The 24,016-nt window shown below is 37.0% G+C and overlaps 1 protein-coding gene across 1 annotated transcript in view; it reads left to right on the top strand.

Annotated features, from left to right (window-relative positions):
• PREX2 (phosphatidylinositol-3,4,5-trisphosphate dependent Rac exchange factor 2) overlaps positions 1–24,016 on the top strand; it is a 283,235-nt gene that overhangs the window by 180,020 nt on the left and 79,199 nt on the right. The window contains exons 33-35 of the mRNA XM_005563489.5: positions 1,156–1,258; positions 8,953–9,096; positions 20,471–20,585. Of these exons, the coding sequence (XP_005563546.1) occupies positions 1,156–1,258; positions 8,953–9,096; positions 20,471–20,585 (362 nt within the window). The remainder of the gene's footprint in view (positions 1–1,155; positions 1,259–8,952; positions 9,097–20,470; positions 20,586–24,016) is intronic.

Here is a 24,016-nt window from a genome sequence, read left to right on the forward strand (position 1 = left end):
TTGCAAACATTCCTAGCAAGATTATTCATAGTAGCTAAAAAGTGGAAACCACTCATATGTCCATTAACTGATGAATGGATAAACAAAATGTGATGTGTCCATATAATGGAATATTATTCAGCAATAAAAAGGAATGGAGTACTGATACATGCTACAACATGGATGAACATTGAAAGCATTATGCTAAGTGAAATAAGCCAGTCACAAAAGACCTCATATAGTTTGATTCCATTGTGGTGAAATGTACTAACTAGGTACATTTTAGAGGCAGGAAGTAGACTAGTGGTTGCCTACAACTGACGGTTGGGGGCAGGAAAATGAGGAGTGAATACTATTCGGTATCGGGTTTCTTTGGGGGATGATAAAAATATTCTAAAGTTAGATGATGGTGCTAGCTGGACAGCTCTGTGAATATATTAAAACCCCTGAGCTATACATTTTAAATGGGTGAATTTTACAGTATGTGAGTTATATCTCAATGAAGCTGTGTGTGTGTTTTTTCAACTGGTCTTGTGAAACCCTTAAATTTATTTAAGGAATTGATTTTAAAAAGAAAATAGAGAGGTTGCTAAGGAAAAAAAAATTGAAGAAACCCGTAGTCTTTCTGCTTCTGTCAGAAAGGCAGAAAGAAAACATCCACCCAGGAGTGTGAATGGCTCTCTAGGAGCAGTGCTCCGGTGGTCTGTGTGTCCCTGAGAGCAAGGCACAGCCAGTGGTCACTTGGGCCTGGCTTTGGCAATGTTTGCTGCAACACCATGGCTTGTGCTGTAGCCCTCAAAGGCCATACTGTCTGGAACATTTCTTGCTTTGTGTATTTTTATCAGAATAAACACTGATTCTTCAGTCCTGTCCTTTTTTCTAGGGTCATGACTTTTTTTTGCTGCTTCAAAAGGATTTTTTTTTTTAAGATAATGGTTTAGGCCGAGTGTGGTGGCTCACACCTGTAATCCCAGCACTTTGGGAGGCCAAGGCGGGTGGATCACGAGGTCAGGAGACGGAGACCATACTGGCTAACAGTGAAACCCTCTCTCTACTAAAACTACAAAACAATTAGCCACACTACAAAGTTATTTTGGTCTGGATTTACATTATGTCATGTTACTTTATATTGCTTTATATCATCTTGTATTATATATTGTTTTTCTTTCTTTGTAGACAGATGAACAAGCCATGTTAGAAGATACACTGGTTGCACTATTTGATTTGGAAAAGGTTTCCTTTTACTTTAAACCATCAGAAGAGGAACCCCTGGTTGCAAGTAAGTAATTAGGTATTTACAAAATTTATTTGGCATCAAATAATTATATATAACTTTAATATTAATATATTTGATAAATATTTTATTAACTGAATGATTGAAATATATCCTTTTGATTTAGCAATTTTCCATCACTAATCTGACAAAGGCAGTATTTTAAAAGTTATATATTCAGAGAAGTAGCAATATGTATGGTTTAATGTCCATATCTTTTACTTTCTGCAAGTTATCATTATTTACTATTTCCACATTCCCATAAATATAGTTAAAATATATCGATCAGTCTAATAAATCTTCAGTAGTTTGTTATTATTTTTATATGTCTCTTGTTTTTTCAAAAGTACGAGTATCATATGTATTAGGCCAGAAGGTGTAAGCTTATTCAGGTTTTATTTCTCACATTCCTAATGTCTAGTACAATAAATAAGGACTCCATACATTTTCATTTGATTCATGATCTGACTTAAGATGATAATCATTCATTTATTCGTGTATCAAAAGCTCCTTAAATGCCTGCTTCTTGCCAAGACGATTCTTGGTGTTGGATTCAGTAGAGAACTAAACAGATAGATATCTCTCATGGGGATTAAGTTAAGGTGAGGAGAGATAAATAATAGGCAAAATTATTTTATAATAAATTAGAAGGCAATTATGTGAAAGATATATAGGGAAACAAAAGAGAGCAAAAGATACCAATGAAGGGGCAGGTGAAAGGTTGCAGATAATGAATGGGGTAAGGAGGAATCTTTACCTAAAAGGAGAGCAGAACCCTGAAGAGGTTGAGGGAGGGAGTTGTGGAGGTGTCGGAGGAGCAGTGTCCCGGGCTCACTGGACTCTGAGGCTGGAAGCAGACATGGCATGCTCTCAGGATAGGAAGTTGGCCTACACAGGTGGAGTGGAGCCAGTGAGGGGAACAGAAAAAGAGTTGGAAACAGCAAGGAGGCCAGACTATGCAGGGCTTGCCAGCTGTTGAAAAAGCTTTGCTTCCTAACCATGCCATTGAACAAATGAATTATGGGATGTGACTTCCATATTAAAAGGCTGTCTCTGCTGTGTTAAACAGACTACTCTGGGACCAAGGGCAGAAGCCGAGTGATCAGTTAGACGGCTACTGAATGATCCAGGTGGGAGAGGATGGTGACTTGGCCTGGAGGGTAGCTGTGGAGATTATTTAAAAATAAAGCAGTGTCAATGCTGTTTAATTTATGAAAATAGAGAGAACAGAATATTATTAAAGTTTCATTTCCTCTGATGAATGAGGAAGAGAACAAGAAGTACAAAGTTAGAAATTTAGGTTGCATTTATTCAAGGATTTTTCTGGCAGAGGGTATTATTTGATAAGGATAATATTATTTGAGTAAATTGTGTGGTTTTCTGTGGATATGTATAGAATAGGATATATTTTCATTTACTTGAATAATGTGGGCATAGTTTTGCTGCAAGCAGAGAGAACTCTATTTTCATGATATAACCCAATATGTTGTTTAAAGTTTTGCCTGAGGAACTATAAGTTCACAGGAGTACTGTTTTCCATGATTCTATGACATTATTGGCAAATGGTCTGTTGAACAAGAAGGAGAAGAACCAATATCATAAGCTTGATAAAATACTTGCTTATTATCTACTGTGAAAGATTTAACTTTGAAACACATACTAAATATAAAAAATAATTGAGCCCATGTAAGTAATAATAGTATGTAAATGTAGATGTCACTATAACAGATACAGGCATTCTGAATATATTTGGCAATACATTTTAATGTATCTCTTCAAAGTGTAACCTCAACTTCTGAAAATAGTTCCCTAGTGAGGGGCTGGTTCCAATGCTGCACTATTGAACACTAAAAAGAGTGAAGATAGGAATATAATTCTTATTTTAAGTTGATGCAGGAAATAAAATTATTCTGTAATCAAAGGTCATCACATCTTATTTAAGTGGTGTAAGGAAATGAAGCTTTATTATGCATTGCATGTAGTTTGATCTTCCTGTTACTTAGATGCAGAGAAGTCAGATTCACTAATTAATTCCATATCACTGGAATGGAGACTAGTTGACTGCATACCTTTGTGGGAGGACTAAGTACAGAGAGTGGGGACGCATGAAGGTGTAAAGATACCACTGGCTTTGAAGTCAAGAAATCCAAGTCCAAATCTTGGCTCCATTCTTATCTTTAAGCATGAGAACTGTAGCTTTCCCTAACTCACAGGGTTGAGGTACTTAAATAAGATAATGTATTTGAAAGACTCTAGCATCATATATGGCTATGCTAGTATTCAGTAAGTATTTGAATCCACCCTTCTTACTTAATTACTTTGCTTCTTCTCAAAAGCTATATTTATAGCATCACCTATAATCTCACTTTTGCATGAAAAGAATAATGAGATTCTGAAGAATTATGGCATGCCAAGCAAGTAGAACTCAAATGTCTTGATTAAAAACAGTTTGTTTTCATTGAAGAAATAATTATTAAATATATATAGCATGCTAACTACTAAACTAAGTTCTAGGGATATCATGGTGTGCAAATGAAACAAGGCTTTTTTGGCATGGAGCTTAGACGCTAATGAGAGATACAAAGAAGTAAAAGGGCAATTTGACCACTTTGGTAATAAGGGAAGTACAAGGTGCTTCTCATGTCTTATTACACAAATCAGTGAAGGAGTAATAAACTAGCTAAATGGTAAATTATAATTAAATTTATTTTGTGGAAAATCTGCATCAGTTTAGGAGAATAATGCAATGACAGCAGGTCTTCTTTTCAACGGTGATATGGGTAATTTTATAGTAGTTCATTATTAGGAAAATGAATATGTTTGAGTCCCCACTATCCTTATATGGGCCAGGCATTGTGCTTGGAGGTGTGGATGCCATCATGGATGAGACAGGCATGGTTCCCATCTTCATGGAACTGACGGCCTAGTTCGGAATAAGGAATTAGGAATCAATAATGAATGAGGAATGAATAATCAGCAATCAACAAGAAATCAATATAAAGATAAAACTGTGATAAATCCTATGAAGGAAATAAGCAGATGCATAAAGAAAAAAGATGAGGCAGCCCTTCAAGGGGTGACTGGTGGAGGATTCTCTGCAGAAGTAGCTTTTAAGCTGAGATCTGAAGGATAAGAAAGACCCAACTCTGCAAAAAGTCAGGGAAGAACAACCCAGGCAGAGGAAACTAACAGCTTCTTAGTCGAAGACTTATTTTGAAACTCATGGGCCCATTCAATGGTTAGAGGCTATGTTTACAGGGATGGGATGGGGATGGCACTGTTGAAACTCCTTTGTGGGATGAATCCCTCTATAGGATGCTACCAGAGACCTTTTCCTCTTGCAATATTGGTTTTGAAGCATTTAAATATTATATAGTCCTAATTATCAAGTTTGGTTTTTGTAGCTAATAAATTTCCACAAATAAAAGGCAACAATTTTCAACTCCACGTGAGTATTATGCACTTTTTAAAAAGCCTTTATAGTTTTAGAGTAGTTTTAGGTTCACAGCAAAATTGAGAGGAAGGTACAGAGATTTTCCATACCCCTGTCCCTACACATGCACAGCCTCCTCAGCTATCAATAGCCCTCACCATAGAGGTACATTTCTTAAAATCAATGAACCTATATCATAATCACTCAAAGTTCATAGTTTACATTAGGATTCACTCTTGGAGCTGTATGTTCTCTGAATCTGGACAAATGTGTACTGACATGTATCCACCATTATAGTATCATACAGAGTATTTTTACTGCCCTAAAATCCCTATTAATTCCTCCTCCCTCCCACTCTGCACCCAACCCCTGGCATCCACTGATTTTCTTCACTTTCTCTGTAGTTTTGCCTTTTTCAGAACATCATATAGTTAGGATCATACAGTATGTAGCCTTTCAGATTGTCTTCTCTCACTTATAATATGCATCTAAGCTTCCTTCATGTCTTTTCATGGCTTGATAGCTCATCTCTTAGCACAGAAGAATATTCCATTGGCTGGATGTACCACAGTTTATCCATTCAAAGGACATCTTGGTTGCTTTTAAGTTTTGGCAATTATGAAGAGTGGCTATAGGCACACGTGCAGGTTTTTATGTGGATATAAGTTTTCAGCTCTTTTGGATAGATACCAAGAACCATGATTCCTGGATCGTATGTTAAGAGCATCTTAGTTTGGCAAGAAAGTGCCAGACTGTTTTCCAGAGTGGCTATGCGCATGGAGTCTGGTGAGAAATACAAAGGCATAAATGGGCAATGTAACCACTTTAGTGATAAGGAAAATACAAGGTACTCCCCATATCATATTATTTAATTAGTGAGAGAGGACTAAACTAGCTAAAGGATTAAATTTTCTATAATGATATTTATTTTGTGGAAAATCTGCATTTTTCCCTCCAGTGATGAATGAGTGCTCCTATCGCTCCACATCCTTGCGAGCATTTGGTGTTGTCAGTGTTTGGGATTTTGGCCCCTCTATGAGTGTATAGTGGTAGCTCAGTACCGTTTTAATTTGCATTTCCCTGATAACAAATGATATAGAGCATCATTTCATATGATTATTTGCCATCTCTATATCTTCTTGAAAGAGTTGTTTGTTGAGGTCTTTAGCCCATTTTGAAAATTGGTGATGTAGTTTGGATGTGTGTACTTACCCAAATCCCATGCTTAATTGTAATCCCCAGTGTTGGAGGTGGGGCCTGGTGGAGGTGATTGGATCATGGGGGTGGATTTCTCATGAATGATGTTGTGCCTTCCCCTTGGTACTGTCTTCATGATAATGAGTTCTCATGAGATCTGGTTGTTTAAAAATGTGTAGCACCTCTCCGCTTGCTCTCTTGCTCTTGCCATATGATGTGCCTGCTACCCCTTTTGTCTACTGCCATGGTTATAAGTTTCCTGAGGCTTCCTCAGAAGCTGAGCAGATGTGAGCATCTTGCTTCCTGTACAGCCTATAGAACCGTGAACCAATTAAACCTCTTTTCTTTATAAATTACTCACTCTTAGACATTTTTATAGCAAAGAAAGAATGGATTAATACACTCGGGTTGTTTGTTTTCTTACTGTTGGGTTTGAAGGGTTATCTGTGTATTTTGGATGACAGTCTTTTATCAGATGTGTCTTTTGCAAATATTTTCTTCCAGTCTGTTGCTTGTTTTCACGTTCTCTTGACATTGTCTTTTGCAGAACAGAAGTTTTACATTTGATGGGGTCTCACTTATCTATTATTTCTTTCATGGATTGTGCCTTTGATGTTCTTTCTAAAAGTCATCAGTATATCGAAGGTCATCTAGGTTTCCTCTTCGTAATTTGGCAGGAGTTATATAGTTTTGCATTTCATATTTAAGTCTATAGTTCATTTTGGGTTAATTGTTGTGGAGGATATAAGGTGAGTGTCTAGATTTATGTTTTTGCATGTAGATGTCCAGTTCTTCCAGAAACATTTGTTGAAAAGACTATCTTTGCTCCGTTGTATTGTCTTCGCTCCTTTATCAAAGATCAGTTGACTATATATGTGTTGGACTATTTCTGAGCTCTCTGTTCCATTTCATTGATCTATTTGTCTGTTCTTTGGTCAATACCGTGCTGTCTTGATTACTGTAGTTTTATAGTAAGTCTTAAATTAAGGGAGTGTCAGTCTTCCAACTTTGTTCTTCTTTTTCTATATTATGTTGGCTATTTTGTGTCTTCTGCCTTTCCATATAAACTTTAGAATTAGTTTGTCAATATCTAAGAAATAACCAGTTGGGGTTTTACTTGGTGTTTCACTGATATTGTGGATCAAGCTGGGAAGAAATGACACCTTGACAATAGTGAGTCTTCCTATCCATGAACATAAAATGTCTTTCTGAGTTCTTAAAATTTTTTCATCAGCTTTGTAGTTTTCCTTATATAGATCTTGTACATGTTTTATTAGAGTTATACTTAAGTATTTTATTTTGGGGAGGTGCTAATGTAAATGGTATTATGTTGTTAATTTCAAATTCCACTTGTTCACTGATGTTATGTAAGAAAGGAATTGACTTTTTTATGTTAACCTGTATCCTGTAACCTGGCTATAATTGCATATTAGTTCCAGGAGCATTTTTTTTGTTGTTGATGTTTTTCTTTCCCAATCTTTATAGTTTCTTTTTTCTTGTTTTGTTTTATTGCAATAGCTAGGACTTCCAGTATGATGTTGAAAGAAGTGGTAATGGGCTGGGTGTGGCGGCTCATGCCTGTAATCTCAGCACTTTGGGAGGCCAAGGCTGGAGGATCACTTGAGCCCAGGAGTTTTAGTGCTCTTAGTTTAAACTTCACTTTAAATTGATATACTTTATAATTTTCATTAAGTTTTAGTTCTTTGATTCCTAATATAACATCTTTATTTGTTCTATGTTCTATAATATGAAACTCTAACTGTTGTATCATTATCACTATTTTTCTTTCAATAACATTATCCATTTGTTAGCATAGAGGTTGCCTATATTGATGCCAAAGATGAAGGGTATGGAATTTAACACAAATTAAAATATATATGCGAGACAGTGTGTGAAAAGGGGAACTAGAAGATACAGATATTTAGTAGCTATAAATCTGTATTTTCTTTAGTGTCCATAGTTCTTTTAGTCTTTATTTTAGAAACCAGAAAGAAAGGATTTTTCCAATTCTTAAAATGCTATTAATTTTCAACCCTTTGGGTGAGAAACCTGTTCATTCTCTTTCCTAAATCAAATGCTTCGTGTTTTCATTTTAAAAAAATAACAAAAATAAAATAAGTACTTTATATGGCATAAAGGAGATAAATAGATATTAATGAAATGTTTCCCATATTGATATGCAGAATTAAATAAATTTAATAAGGAGCCTGGAATCTGTGATCATAAATGCCATTTAACCTTGAACTCTACTTTTATATACAGTTTTATTTCAAGAAGCAGGTTAGAAGTTATAAATACTGGGTGAGGAACATGTATTAAATGCCAATTCCATTTGTTTGTCCTTAATTTTTAACTGGTTATTGTGACTGTTCAGCCTTTTAGGATGATTTTACATTCTCTTCTAATGAGACAGAAATATTTGTCATGGATAAGTATCATAAAATGGAGAGGATTTATGATAGCATTGTGAAATACTCCTACTGAAATTTAGTTTTCAAGTTGATTGGTTTTTTTTTAAAGTAATTAAATTTAGGATCTTTGAAAATAGCTACAAGAGTTGGGACAATTTTTAATGACTGTGGGGCATCAACAAAGGATAATATATTTCCAATCTGGTGCTCAGGGAATAGAGCTTGCAGAACCCATACTAATTTTGATAGTGGTTGCTATGTACTCAATTTGTTGCACACTACTTAAGAAGTATACCACAAGGACTCATTCTGACTAAAATATGAATGAAGCAGCTGCCCTGGGAGATTTTGAATCCAAACCATGTATAGCTAAACACCTCATTTAGTTAAGTGAGACATCTGGTATGTCAAAGTGTAACAAAGTTTCCTATTATGGAATTTTTATAATATAGTAACAAATCCATTGCTTTAGCTAATGAGAACTGATTTAATACTCTTTCATTGAATAGCGCTGTATGTTGAATCCCAACTTGATAAACATGATCATGTTTAATATATTGGTGTCGAGTAATTCTCAGGATTCTTTTTGAAGGTTAACAGAAGTACCATCTAGCATATCCTTATTTTAGGAAGTAATATACTATTAAATATCATTTCAGATGTTCCTCTTACATATCAAGCAGAAGGAAGTCGGCAAGCTCTGAAAGTTTACTTCTACGTTGATAGTTATCATTTTGAACAACTTCCTCAACGATTGAAAAATGGAGGAGGGTTTAAAATTCATCCTGTTCTTTTTGCGCAAGGTAAACTGTTTTTCTTTTGATGGGTGCTATACTTAAATTATTTTATCTTTATTAAAGCTTTTATAAATGTGATTTTAACAGTCGGGATTTTAAAATTAATTTGAAAATATTTAGCTAATATGTTTGCTTCTGGGAATGTTTATTAAGGAAATAATGTATTATTTAAATATTTATCAAATACACTTGCAGCATTATTTATAATGGAGAAATAAGACATGAGTGGTGTAAATAAAGATAAAATAATTTGGGTTAAATAAACTGCTTAAGTAAGTTAAATTATGTTAAAGTCATTACAGTTTTATGGCTAAAATATTTTATGAGATAGAAAAAGTTAATATATGCATACAGATTATTAAACAGAATTTATACTTTAATCTCAATTATATCACACATGTATATCTATGCCTGCATATATGTATGTTAAATGTTTTCAGTATCATTTGGTGGTTAAATTGATGCTTTTAAAATTCTTTACGTCAATTTTTCTTTTTGATCAGAAAATATATATTCCTTTGTCATTTTGTTTTTCCTAAGAGTGACTATCAACGTCTGCAGTAGAATAAATCAAGGGTAGCATGAGCAAGAAAATTCTTGTAGTGAGCTGTGTTTCTGAGGGAAGATCTTGAATATTTCTTATTTTGGGGTCATAAAATGCTACCTAAAAAAGATCAGAAGTCTTGATTGTTGTGGAGTGTCCTGTAGTCTATTATTTCCCTCCACATTCTAAAAAAATATGTGTGCCGTGTCACAAGATTTTATCAGTTTCTCTGAATGATACCATAGTGAATTTTATTTTTTTCTTCTTTTGAGTTTTCAAGAACTACATTGGTTTTGCTGTGGAATTTCAATGCTCTAATAAAAAATGAGAAGAGTAGAGGGAATAAAATCCATCTATCTATATAACTAAAGAATGGACAGGCATATGAAATCTAAATTCACTACTAAATGAAAATTTTGTATTATACCATGATATGGTTTGGCTGTGTCCCCACCCAAATCTCATCTTGAATTCCCATGTGTTGTGGGAGGGACTTGTGGGAGGTAATTCAATAATGGGGGTGGGTCTTTCCTCTGCTGTTCTAGTGATAGTGAATAAGTTTCATGAGATCTGATGACTTTAAAAATGGAAGTTTCCGTGCACAAGCCCTCTTCTCTTTTCTGCCACCATGTGAGACTTGCCTTTCACCTTCCACTATGATTGTGAGGCCTCCCCAGTCATGTGGAAGTGTAAGTCCATTAGACCCCTTTCTTTTGTAAATTGCCCAGTCTTGGATATGTCTTTATCAGCAGCGTGAAAACAGACTAATACATACCACGTGCATATTATTTTAAAACCCTGAATTCAATTACCATAGTTTAAAAACCGTGAGTACCTCAAACATACTTGGCAGGAATACATTTTAACAGATGAAGATTGCAGTGAAGAGATGATTTTAGGAGTTATTAGAAGGTATTTTTATTTCTCTTTGGAGAAACTGTGATTTATAGACAGGGTCAGTGTAGGTAATCCAAGATTCTGTAATGAAAAGGAAGAAGAATAAAAGAAGCAATGGGCAAAAATGGACCTTTGGAGACAAGTTAGAAGAATAATTTAATCTAAAATATGTTGGGCTAGTTGCAGTGGGTCACGCATATAATCCTAGCACTTTGGGAGGCTGAGGCAGGTGGATCACCTGAGGTCAGGAGTTCGAGATCAGCCCAGGCAACATGGTGGAACCCTGTGTCTACTAAAAATACAAAAATTAGCCAGGTGTGTTGGTATGTGCCTGTAATCCCAGCTACTCGGGAGGCTGAGGCACAAGAATTACTTGAACCTGGGAGGCAAAAGTTGCAGTGAGCCAAGATCGTGCCACTGCACTCCAGCCTGGGCAACAGGGTGAAACTCTGCTTCAATAAATAGCCATTACAGGGATAGACAGTTTGAGAAGATAGGGACGGACGTTGGTCTGGAATGTTAACTTTTATAGGGTTTAGCCAGGACTTACAATTGTAAAGACTCTCCATTTCTTTTCCTTTATTTCTCTCTTCTTCAAAATTTTGTCTTTGAAATTATTACTGAGATGACAGACGGCACTAAGCATCTTTAAAAAAAATTATTGCATCTGTGACACATCAGCCATAAATAGCTGAATAATCATATCCAACAGCAAATGTACACACAGACAAAAAATTATTTTGCAAGCAACCTCTATTTTATAACTTTGGCAAAAGCCAATTTAAAAATAATCCCTAAATATGTATTATTTCAGTGCATATACTATAGCTTTTAAAATGTAATTGAAAGAAAAGCTATAGCAAACATTAGGTTTTGGTATGCTCACAGCAGCAAAATATGAAAAATGATTTGAATAAGCAACGGTAGAAATACTTCTGCAGTTGAGGTCACAGATAGGTAAACAAGATGGGAAACGTTCTGTGCCACTAAAAATCTGTCAGTAATAAGGTTGTTTATTTAAGGGGGGTGCAGAAGTTCTTCTGCCTTTATAAAACTCTCATGAGGAATCATTAGTAGCTTAGTATTCACCAGACTGAGAGAAGTATAGGAAAATCAGACCGAGTTTGAATAGAGATTACCATCTGGTAATTGAAGGCAGTGGTAAATGAAAGAGATTCCAAATGTCATCTCTTCCTGGAATGAAAGTTTATTTAAAGCATTTTAGTTTTGTATATACATGAGTCTTTGCTAGCAAATAAAAAAATAGAAGAAATGGATGAATTTGAAATTTTCCTAGGAAATTTACTAAAGTCAACCCTCCTAAAGTTGTCTGTGGTACCATATACTTAGAGTAGAACAGGAAGCAAATGTGTCACCCCTGTCTCATTTTGCTTGCCTCCATGGAGCACTGGGAAAAGGAGGGCGCGGTGGTTGATGGGGCATCCTGCAAAGATGGGACCAGCTATTAGATCAGGAATTTCAGGATTGGAGGTGAGCAGGGTTGGAGGCCAATGTGTATTGCTGAAGGCAAGAACTGCGGAAGAACAGGAACCTAGGCAGACAAAAGGGATACAGATTTTCAAGGTAAGGAACACAGAAACAGCTGGACAGGGAAGTAAGCGCAAAGCATAACCAACCAAACTGCTAGAATGTGCCAGTCACACTAAAGCAATCTTCTGGCTGGTATTCCTAAGTGCTTCCTACACGACAGGGAAAGCTGTTGGGATCCCTCAGCCCTTGGTGAGATAAAGCAAGCAACTATGAGTTGGCAGAAAATGAGAGTACAAAGAGGATAAATATTCAGGGTCACTTCTCTACACGCTCCCCACTGACTAATTTTCCTGATCCGTCAGTGGTTTTCAGTACTTAGCTGCACATTAACGATCTTGGAAAGGTTTTAGAGAATACTCAGGCTCAGCCTCATGCAAAATCATTTAAGGCAGAATCTCTGAGAAGTGGAGCCCAAATACCAGGATATTTTAGAAGCTTTCCAGGTGATTCTGGAGTCCACCAAAAGTGAGAAACCACTCTAGGTCTGTGTGGATTATGAAACACTGTACAATTATCCAGCTAATCTTTATTTAATTAGACTAATTCATCTTACAAATGTTCAGCATGTCTAGATTCTGGGGAGCTGAAGCAAGGATGCCAGGAACAATGTAAAATATTTCTGCATTGTTAGGTCATCAGGATGCAGGCTGCCCTTAGGAGGAGGTGTGATCCTGGTGGGATAGTTTTCTCCGGCAAAGGCTGGAGAGTGAACAGCCGCGAGATGTCTTCCGCAGCGATCACAGCAGCCGGGCAATGAGCCCATCATTTCTGAGAGAGGACCCGAGCCAGTGGCTCTCTCAGCATCCTCTGTAGTCCATGCTTGGCACCCATCAGACCCATGTCTTTGTGTAGGGACTGGGAGAGGCTTTTCCAGGACTCCCGTGGACCTCCTTTCTGGATGGAGGAGGGGATAATTTAGGAGAGAAAAATTAAAAGGATTAGCTATAGCCCTTGCAGCCCCAGCTTGTCTACAGCTGCCACAGAGTCTCGTTTTCCCTCTTCTGCTATCCATTGTAGATTAGCCTCACCCTCTATCTGAACCTCTGCTGGTCTCTGTGGTTAATCTGTGGCATGACCAATACCTTCGTCCCTAAGGGGCTTGATCCTCTGATTACTCTACCTTTTCAGACTGCTGCAGTTGTCCATTTATCATCAAATTTGTGCAAGGAAGTACTAAGAGGGACCCCAGTAGATACCTGGGTGCCATACATATTCCTTCTGGCTCCCCTTGTGTAACAATAGTGCTACCTGCTTCTGATGATTAGGCTGGAGCAGCTTTGCCGAGGTGGCGATTGATCTTCTTGGCTGTGGGTGCCTTGGAAACTCACAGACCGAGTGTTTCAGGGATTGGAAGCTCACATTTCCCAAGTGAGTCATTGGAAATGATGCATTTGTTTCCCAGTGCTACCCTAGCAAGTTACCACAAGCTGGGTGGCTTAAAACAATAGAAATGTATTCTGCCACAGTTCTGAAGGTCAGAAGTTGGAAATCAGGATGTTGTCAGGCCATGCTTCCTCCTTCCTCTTTTGGCCTTTGGTGTCTGTCAGCAGTCCTTGGCATTCCTTGGTTTGTGGCAGCATAACTACAATCTCTGCCCCTGTCCTCACATGGTCTTCTCCCCTCTGTGTGTGTCTGTCTCTGTGTTTCTATATACTAATTGCCCTCTTCTTATAGAGGCACCAATCATTGGATTTGGGCCTATCATAATTCAGCAGGACCTCATTTTAATTTGGCTACATCTACAAAAACCCTATTTCAAAATAAGGTCAAGACTGAATGTGATAGCTCAGAAATCCCAGAACTTTCTGGGGCCAAGATGGAAGGATCACTTGAGCCCAGGAACTTGAGATCAGCCTGGGCAACATATTGAGACTTCACCTCTTAAAAAAAAATTAGCTGGTGCTGGTGGCACACACCTGTAGTCCTGCCTATTTGGGAGACTGAGGTGGAAGGATCGCTTGAGTCTAAGAGGCTGAGGCTGTAGTGAATTATGATAGCACTACTGCACACCAGCCTGGGCAACAGAGTGGGACCCTATCTCAAAACAAACAAACAAACCAAAAATAAGGCCACATTTGTAGGCCCCAAGGGGTTAGGACTTTGTCATATCTTTTTGTGGGCACATTCAACCCTCGACAGATGTTAAGCACCGTCATTTCTGCTTTCACCCTTGGTTCCTGGACCCAGGTATTCTACCTCTCAGGAATGTGGCATCATATACAAGTCTTTGAATATGTGTAGTGAAGATACAGTGTCCTGAAGTATAGCATTGCTTCCTTGTAAAGTGTTGTTAAATACCTATTTCCTGGGCCTCCTGATGGTAGTTTCCCTTAAACCAAATAGGATATGTGATGCTGGTCTTGTCTCTGCCAGCATGCTCTTCAGTATTCCCGTTTTTTTACCTCCTATGAAAAAAAAAAAGCTGCCACCCAAACCAACTGCCCCTAAGTCTTACCTCTTTACAAGGTATCTTTCTTTGCTCCAAGAATAATAAAAATCACATAGAAACTTGAGTGCTTTCTCTTTTAAATGAAAGGGAAGGTTTGTTATAAACATTGTCATTTTCTAAGTGCCCTTTATTCAATTTATTTTTCCTCCTAAACTCTTCTTTAGGCTCTTTAAAAGGTAAATCTTGGCCGGGCGCGGTGGCTCACGCCTGTAATCCCAGCACTTTGGGAGGCTGAGGTGGGCGGATCACGAGGTCGGTAGATCGTAGCCATCCTGGCTAACACGGTGAAACCCTGTCTCTACTAAAAATACAAAAATAAGTAAGCTGGGCATGGTGGCAGGTGCCTGTAGTCCCAGCTATTCCAGAAATTGAGGCAGGAGAATGGCGTGAACCTGGAGGCGGAGCTTGCAGTGAGCCGAGATCGCGCCACTGCCCTCCAGCCTGGGTGACAGAGTGAGACTCCGTCTCAAAAAAAAAAAAAAAAAAAAGATTAAATCTTTTAGTTTTCCATTTTGGTTTTACACAGGATTTATAATTGAAACAATATAGATTTTTTGCAAAAGAAGAAATAGTTTCCAGAATGGAGATTTTCAAAACGTTAGGAGTCTGTGTGAAGGTGTAAACCCACCTCTCTTCAGACAGCACAGTTCCAATCAGCCTAGCTGTGCCAACTGCTATTGGAGGAGGATGGGAGGTTTCACGATGACTCAATGGCCAATTAAATGCTTTCAAATTCATGGTTTATCACAAGGCTTTCACACACCAACAATCATGCAAACATATTCAGTACACACAGACAGACATAAAATGGGGGTAACAAACCATGGTGAGTAGCTCAGGAGGCCTGCAGGCTGACTGAGGCACAAGGAAGGCCTGGATTTCCCTGGAAACACTGACCAGCAAGGGGTTGGGGGTCCCAGCTCATCTCTTGGCAGAGCTTCTAGGGCGAGGAGGCCTCAGAGTTCTCCTGGCAAAGCTTCTGCAGGCATCTCAACCATTGTCAGTTTCTTGCTGTTTTTATGGCTCTCCACAGTAGTGTGTCCATAGTCATTATCTCAGCCACCTTTGGCTTCACTTTCCTGTGGGGTCTCTGAGGTGCCTGGCCGTGGCAGGTGTCATCTTATCACCTCAGTCCACCATACATGTGCTTATCACTTTGAAGAGTCAGCAGTTTCACTGTGGGTTGAGTGACTTGTTATAAATGACTCCATTTTGAGACATTTAGAATCACAAAACATTATTATATATCACACGGCCATTCTCACATATTTGTCATAATGGGATCAACAAATCTTGCTTCTCTCCCAATAACTGGGACCAATTCTGAGGAATTGTGACCCATGGTGACCATTTCTGGGGAATTCTAGCAGTGCATGTGCCGTGTCTTATTTAACCAAAAAAGTGTGCTATCAAAAGAGAGTGTTAGCAGACTGACACTATTCTTAAAATTATTCTTCAGAGATTCTGTGTTTTTCCCGATTAATCCCTTTCTTGGGAAAGCCTTGAAAGGTATTTTGAGTAAGTGGAAATGTAGCTTGCTTCAGTCTAAGAATAATTTAATCTTTAATTTTCTCTAACATTCATTAGGTTTTCCTTTTTTGCTGACTACCTAAATTTAATGGAATGTTTTTCTTCCTTTGCTTGAAAAGTAGTAGAAGTAAATAAACTAAATATTCAACCAAGTACATTGATACTGCTTTTGAGAAATATATCATTTTATGGATGAGAACTAAGGAAACTAGACAAGGAAATGCCAAATTTAACATGTTTGAAATTAACATGTTATTTAATTTGGTAGAATGTTGTTCTGGGTTTTTCATAACAATAAATAAACAAGTTATTTAGCTAAAATAGGGAATGTTGTCATCTTTCCTCTTCTCTGTCATACAAATTTTAGTTTTTAAATATAAAACTCATCTTTTTTTGGTCATTCCCCACAACTCTATACATGTGACACAGAATTCTTACTAAGACTCTTGGCAAAATTGTTAGGCACTTTTCCAGTTTTCAAAAAATTTTATGTGGTTGTGAATTTTAACTGACTTGTTAATTTGGAATAATATTGTCAAAAATGTAACGAAGATGGAAATTTATGAAATTGTAGAACTATTCATTAAAATTATATTAAATTATGTTTATATACTTGTTCTTATATAAAATTTGGGACAGAACTGGCCATTCTGGCCAAAGTTGAACCATCAAGATCTTTATAAAAATTAGTTCCCAGCCCTCTCCCCTTGTAGCAGGACGAGCGACTGACAAAACTCCTCAGACACCGAGTTAAAGAAGGAAGAGGTTTATTCAGCCAGGAGCATCAGCAAGACTTCTGTCTCAAGAGCTGAGCTGAGCTCTTGAGACAGAGCAATTCCTGTCCCTTTTAAGGGCTCACAACTGTAAGGGGGTGTGTGTGAGAGGGTCGTGATTGATTGAGCAAGCAGGGGGTACGTGACTGGGGGCTGCATGCACCTGTAATTAGGTCAGAACGAAACAAGAGGGATTTTCACAGTGCATTTCTATACAATGTCTGTAATCTATAGATAACAGAACCAATTAGGTCAGGGGTCGATCTTTAACTACCAGGCCCAGGGTGCGGCGCTGGACTGTCTGCCTGTGGATTTCATTTCTGCCTTTTAGATTTTACTTCTTCTTTCTTTGGAGGCAGAAATTGGGCATAAGACAATACGAGGGATGGTCTCCTCCCTTACCCTCACAGTTCCACTGCTGTGCCATCCCACTGTTCTCCTTCCAGTTTTTCTGGTTTTAAGTCACAAATCAAAGTGGTTTTGCATGGACCCTTCTCTTAGTCCCACAAACTTTGTGTTTGGCTAAGCACACTCTGCATAATCAGTATCTCATCGGAACTGAATTAGGTAGTACCCATACAGCATTTGGCATGTTGCCTAGTAAATAAAACTCATTCAATAAGTAAGAATACTCATGAGCTGTCTTAATACTATTATTTAATTAAATTCTTTCTCATTAACCATAACTGGTAGGTACTTTTATTTTGCAAGTCAAAAATGCAGAACCTCAGAATTTCAGATATGAATTAACTTGACCAAAGTCACACAGCAGAAACTGGAATTTTACTCTAATGCATCAGCGTTCCAACTGGTAAGAGTAATTTATCTTGAAGTATGACTATTGGTAGACTGAATCCCTTCACAAATAGCAGCTTGTGAACATGGCATGTATTTAAGGATTATTTTATCAGGGACAGTTTCTTTTATTTTCTGTGTGTATTCAGGACCAGAAGTTTGTTGAACCAGTTACAACTATTGTAATTAATGAAAATGTAGGCTCTAAGAGAGAAAGCCTGTCCTTTTCCCTTTGAAAGGTTGCTGAAAATGAAGTTGCAATAGGCAGATTAATAAGGAAATAAAGCATACAAAATTTATTTAATGTGCACAGGGCAAAAATCATGGGAGAGTGATTACCCAATAACTCGGTGAGGTCCAGATACTTATATACCCTTCTTCATAGGCGATGGGGGAGATGGGGAATGTAGGAGGTAGTAAAATGTTTATTAGGGAGAATGAATGGGCCTGGGAGACAGAAATTAACTTGTAAATGATTGTCTTGGAATTTGAATGAGCTGGAGAAATAGATACTATCTTATGGGAGGAATCCTTCTAGGTGAGTTACCTTCCACAGTCTTCTTTTCTAGCATAGATAATGAGATTTCCAGGGATGGTAGGGATAGCAATTGTGTTCTCTTTTGCAGATCTAGACTTAAGGTAGATAGGGCATATCAGAAAAAAGCCTCATCCAATATCTGCTGACTTGCAGAAGCCTTTAATTTAAAGTAATCAGTATACCAGGGTGTCATATTTTAAGGGTAAAGTTTCCTGGGTTCCTTCCCAGAAGCCATAAGAAATAAACAAATTAAAAATCTGTGAAATAAGCACACAAATTTCATTTTCTGTACTGAAGTAAATGTAGTATATTTTCTCCCTTATCTTTCACAATTGCTTTTCTCAACTGTAAACCAATTTTTAAAATTTCCATTTAAAAACAATCTGCAAGTTTGACGTGGATCTTTAAAATTTTATTATTTTCTTCAGTGTTCTAGAATTCTGACTAGTTTAATAAAACTATAGCACAGCTAAAATTAGCAGTCAATTTCCTATTTCCCCCCCTGAAAATGGTGATAGTTTCTTTCACTTTAAAGAAACCTCATGATTTAGTTTAGAAACTAGTGCATTTAGCAGTCTTGAAAGAAGATTGTTTTGAATTTTAAATTGTTTATTAAAAATTGAGGCTCATAAGTAGTGATGCATTTCAAGAGGAAATAATTTTTACATTTCCAACTTGAACCCACAGCCATTCCTGTTACTGGCAACCTTTCCACAGGAAATCTTGTATTTCTGGGCCCTTTTCCTGCGATTTATTTCCTCTCCAAAATTTTTTAAATGATACTTCATAAAGGTTAAAGGAAAAAGAAATACTGAATCAAAAATGTTATTAAAAAGGAAATGTGTATGCTATTCAAAATACATTTAAAATTAGTGGGATATTATAACTAAATTAAATGACAGTTTGAGTAGAGGTGATTTTCTAAGATTTCAATTTATACTTTTTATTTAATACATTAACATTTCTTTATTAAGGTTATACAAGAATGTGAATATGCGTGGGGAGTGAAAATTTCCTTTTTTTTACTCTGACATGTTTTTGTTTTTAACAATTGTTTTAAGAGACAGAGTCTTACTCTGTCCTCCAGACTGGAGTCCAGTGGCACGATCCTAGCTTACTGCAGCTTCGAAGTCCTGGGCTCAAGTTTTCTTCCAACCTCAGCCTCCTGAGTGTCTAGGACTACAGGTGCATGCCACCATGCCAGGCTAATTTTTAAATTTTATTTTTTTAGAGACAGGATCTCGCTATGTTGCCTAAGCTAGTTTTGAACTTCTGACCTCAAATGATCCACCTGCCTTGGCTCTCAAAGTGCTGGAATTACAGACATGCGCCACCGTGCTAGGCCCCTGACATATATTAATGCACACTTCTGCCTTTCATACATATGTTCTGAATATGAGCATATATGTGTCATATGTAATAGACGTGTGTATAAATATAAAATACATTGAAAGTGTAAGTTTAGCTTCACAAAGAATGTTGTAGAGGAGGAAAAATAATTTTCTCTCTACCTTTCATAGTTCTTAGTTGGGATGGTCCCCATAGCAAAAGACAAGTTAACAAGGGAAAAGCAAACAGAAGTTTAATGGCATGTATACCTCGTGTATATATGCGAGATACCTAAGGAAAAGTGACTATATCTGAAAAAGGTAGCTTTGAACTTAGGCTTAAATATAACCATTTTCTACTGAAACAGAAGAAGTGTCTAGGGAAGGCCTAGTTATGGGGAGGTGACCAGGAAAGCACCATTAAAAAAAGGGTAAGATGTGTTGTGCAGATAAAACTCTCTGTGATCATCTTCCTTCTCTTCCTTGTACAGAGGGGGAGACACTCTTACAAGTAGAGGTTTCCTTTATGGATGTACATTTTCCTTATCAAAGGGAAACTTCTACTCTGTTCTCAGAGTTTCTCCTGTGTCTGCATGCAGTTTCTCAAAATAACCAGATCAAAATAATCCTTATGCCAGTGAGACATATTTTGGGGCGGTGTATTCTGGTCTCCTACAGTTATATTTTGGAGTGGCATATTTTGGTCTCCTACAACATATACAAAATTTTTTTAAAATAGAGGACAGTTAAACCAGAAATTTTCTTTCCCGTTGGACAGAAAAATCATCAAATGTTTGATATTTATTTTGAGAGCAGAACAGTTTTCATTCATTTTTGGACCTAATATAATTTTTTTGCATATGTGTTGATAATTGGTCCTATTTGCTAAATTTACTAATAATCAATAAAATTATACTACATGTGGAGAAATTGAGTTTAAAATTGCTTGTAAAATATGTTTACTTGTTTACACAGCACTGGAGAGCATGGAAGGATATTATTACAGAGACAATGTTTCCGTGGAAGAATTTCAAGCTCAGATAAATGCGGCCTCACTGGAAAAGGTCAAACAGTACAACCAGAAGCTCAGGTATGTAACAGTCCAAATGAAAAATAATAAGTGTCTATATTTTAATAGAAATGTGATAATAAGATTTTTGATGTTATTTATCATATTAGATTATTAATGACATTTCTTTTGATATAAAGTCCTCATATTTAGGGTTTAACATTTTAAATATTCTAATTTGCTATACTTTTTCCAAGTAAAAATAAGTAAAAGTGTGTTGAAAATTTTTATGCAAATATTAAAATTTCTGAAGAGATAAAGAGAAGGGGTTAAATATATAGTAGACCATTTCCAAGAAAGAAAATCACTGAGATATGTTATAGTGGTGTGCCCTATGAGATTTATTGGATTAAAGGTAAAATAGGTTTCTCTATGTACCATTAAACAGCTGGCACCCCCACACGGAGAGAAGAATATGTGCTCAGCATGGAAGACGTGATTGATCATGTGCTTGGTACTGGAAGAATATTTACTTTCAAATGTGTCCCTTAATGCTTGCATTTTACTGTCTTTTTCCCCCCAAAAAATAGTGTTACTGGTACAATGATAAATGACAGGCAAAATTGACCACAGTAAGTGAAAGGGAAATGTATTATAATTCAAAAGTTTTATTTGTCAACAAATGATTAGTTGTATATTATCTTTTTGTATATATATTTGTATGTATTATATGTATATGTATGTATATTAGTTGTATATTATCTACATATAGATATATATACACAGATCTCCCTTTTATCTTATGAATTACCCTGTTGACAGATCACTTTTAAAAACTTAACAAATTAAGGTTTTTATTTTTAAAAGAAAAATATTTTTGTTCTATCTTGAGCCTTAATAAATCAAAAATACTATTTTGAAATTTTAAATTTTTTGTCCTCTCAGCTTAAAAGGAAGAACCTGAGGCAAAATTAATATAAGTAGGGAGTTTATTTGGGCCAAGCTTGAGAATTGCAAGCCAGGAGCATAGATTCAAATTGCCGTGAATATTCACTCCAGTTAGCAGCAATTACAAGTAGATTTTTAAAGGAAAAAATGGGAGACAGGGAGTGAGCTGATACAAAGTTGTTTGTCAGGCATTCTCATCGATTTACAGAAATAACATTGACAAGTGGTTGGCTATCCATTGTTAAGCTCTAGGGTGTGGGTTATAGAGTCCAGTGTGGCATCATTATGTTAAGTTACAGCTACTTACGGTGATAGCAAGCAGTTTCAAGAGATTAATACACAGCACAGAGGGACTAGAAGGATGTAATTGCTGTTTCATTTTAATGTCTCTCTGGGCCGGTTAATTAAAGTAACTTGCATTCCTCAGATAGGCGGGCGGATCACGAGGTCAGGAGATCGAGACCATCCTGGCTAACACGGTGAAACCCCGTCTCTACTAAAAATGCAAAAAATTAGCCGGGCGAGGCGGCGGGCGCCTGTAGTCCCAGCTACTCGGGAGGCTGAGGCAGGAGAATGGCGTGAACCCGGGAGGCGGAGCTTGCAGTGAGCCCAGATCGCGCCACTGCACTCCAGCCCTGGCGACAGAGCGAGACTCCGTCTCAAAAAAAAAAAAAAAAAACAGATAAAAGTTATTTTCTTTTCTTATTTCCCCCTTTTGATCAAAAATCTATCTTCTTGAGAGCATTGATGATCAAAATTTAAGTATCAAGGTGTCCATCATCAAGAAGGCTCATTCCCAACTAGTTATGTCAAAGTCATCGATTTATGACTGCTGTTGCTTGTTGAATCGTACCTAGACTTCAGAATATCGTCAATTTTTTTTGTGACGTCAAAAAGGCAATGTTTTATTATTTCAGAATGAAAGTCTATATTATTAAGATTTAAATTAGTAAAGTTTTGAACAATGTGATCTGGCAACATCTGTTTTAAAATATTCATGTACTTTGACCGACAGATTCATTATTTATTTATTTATTTTTGTCATACTTTAAGTTCTAGGGTACATGTGCACAACGTGCAGGTTTGTTACATATGTATACATGTGCCATGTTGATGTGCTGCACCCATTAACTCATCATTTACATTAGGTATATCTCCTAATGCTATCCCCCTTACCCCCACCCCATGACAGGCCCTGGTGTGTGATGTTCTGCATCCTGTGTCCAAGTGTTCTCATTGTTCAGTTCCCACCTATGAGTGAGAACATGCAGTTTTTGGTTTTCTGTCCTTGCGACAGTTTGCTCAGAATGATGGTTTCCAGCTTCATCCATGTCCCTACAAAGGACATGAACTCATCCTTTTTTATGGCTGCATAGTATTCCATGGTGTATATGTGCCACATTTTCTTAATCCAGTCTATCATTGATGGACATTTGGGTTGGTTCCAAGTCTTTGCTATTGTGAAAAGTGCTGCAATAAACATTCGTGTGCATGTGTCTTTACAGCAGCATGATTTATAATCCTTTGGGTATATGCCCAGTAATGGGATGGCTGGGTCAAATAGTATTTCTAGTTCTAGATCCTTGAGGAATTGCCACACTGTCCTCCACAATGGTTGAACTAATTTATTGTCCCACCAACAGTGTAAAAGTGTTCCTATTTCTATACATCCTCTCCAGCACCTGTTGTTTCCTGACTTTTTAATGATTGCCATTCTAACTGGTGTGAGATGGTATCTCATTGTGGTTTTGATTTGCATTTCTCTGATGGCGAGTGAAGATGAGCATTTTTTCATGTTTCTGTTGGCTGTATAAATGTCTTCCTTTGAGAAGTGTCTGTTCATATCCTGTATCATCAATTTGGTTTCCTCAGAAGAAGGAAAACAACAAGAGATAGTGGAAATATAATCCATGTAAGGATTCTAACTAAGGTCTCTCCCACAACATGTGGGGATTATGGGAGCTAGAATTCCAGATTTGGGTTGGGACACAGCCAAACCATATCACAGTTTTAACCTAGTAACCAATTTTCAATGAAAAACCTAGGAATTAAGTAATTTTGGACTATTTTTTACTATTATTTTTTGATGAAAACCATTTTATTATTCCTTAGAAAGAGGTTTTGTCAATGTCTGTTGACTAGCAGATCTAAAAATATATTTAGATAGTTTTACTATGCCATATAAAATATGATGTTGAAGTACATAAACGTAAATTTATGTTTAACAATTAATGTTTCAGTATTTTAACTTAGAAATGACTCAGACATTTTATGATTAGCTATTACTTAATCTAACATAACAAAATCTTAAGACTTTTAAATTACTGAAAAGAATTCTGAAACTATAAAACAGATACACTCTATAATGTCTTCCCCAGTTGCCCTAGGTCCCTAATATTTACATGGCACCCAAAGATGGCAATGAAGAGCATGGCCCAACTGGGTCCTGAATTTCCACGCCAAGTACAGAGCTCAGAAGAGAGGAGAGAGCTGTGAAGAGTATGATTGGAGGATCAGACCCCTCCCAGCATGGCCAGGAGGAAAAGCTGGGTCAGGAAGAAAGA

This window comes from Macaca fascicularis, chromosome 8 (assembly GCF_037993035.2).
Source record: "Macaca fascicularis isolate 582-1 chromosome 8, T2T-MFA8v1.1".
NCBI classification, from domain to species: Eukaryota; Metazoa; Chordata; class Mammalia; order Primates; family Cercopithecidae; genus Macaca; species Macaca fascicularis.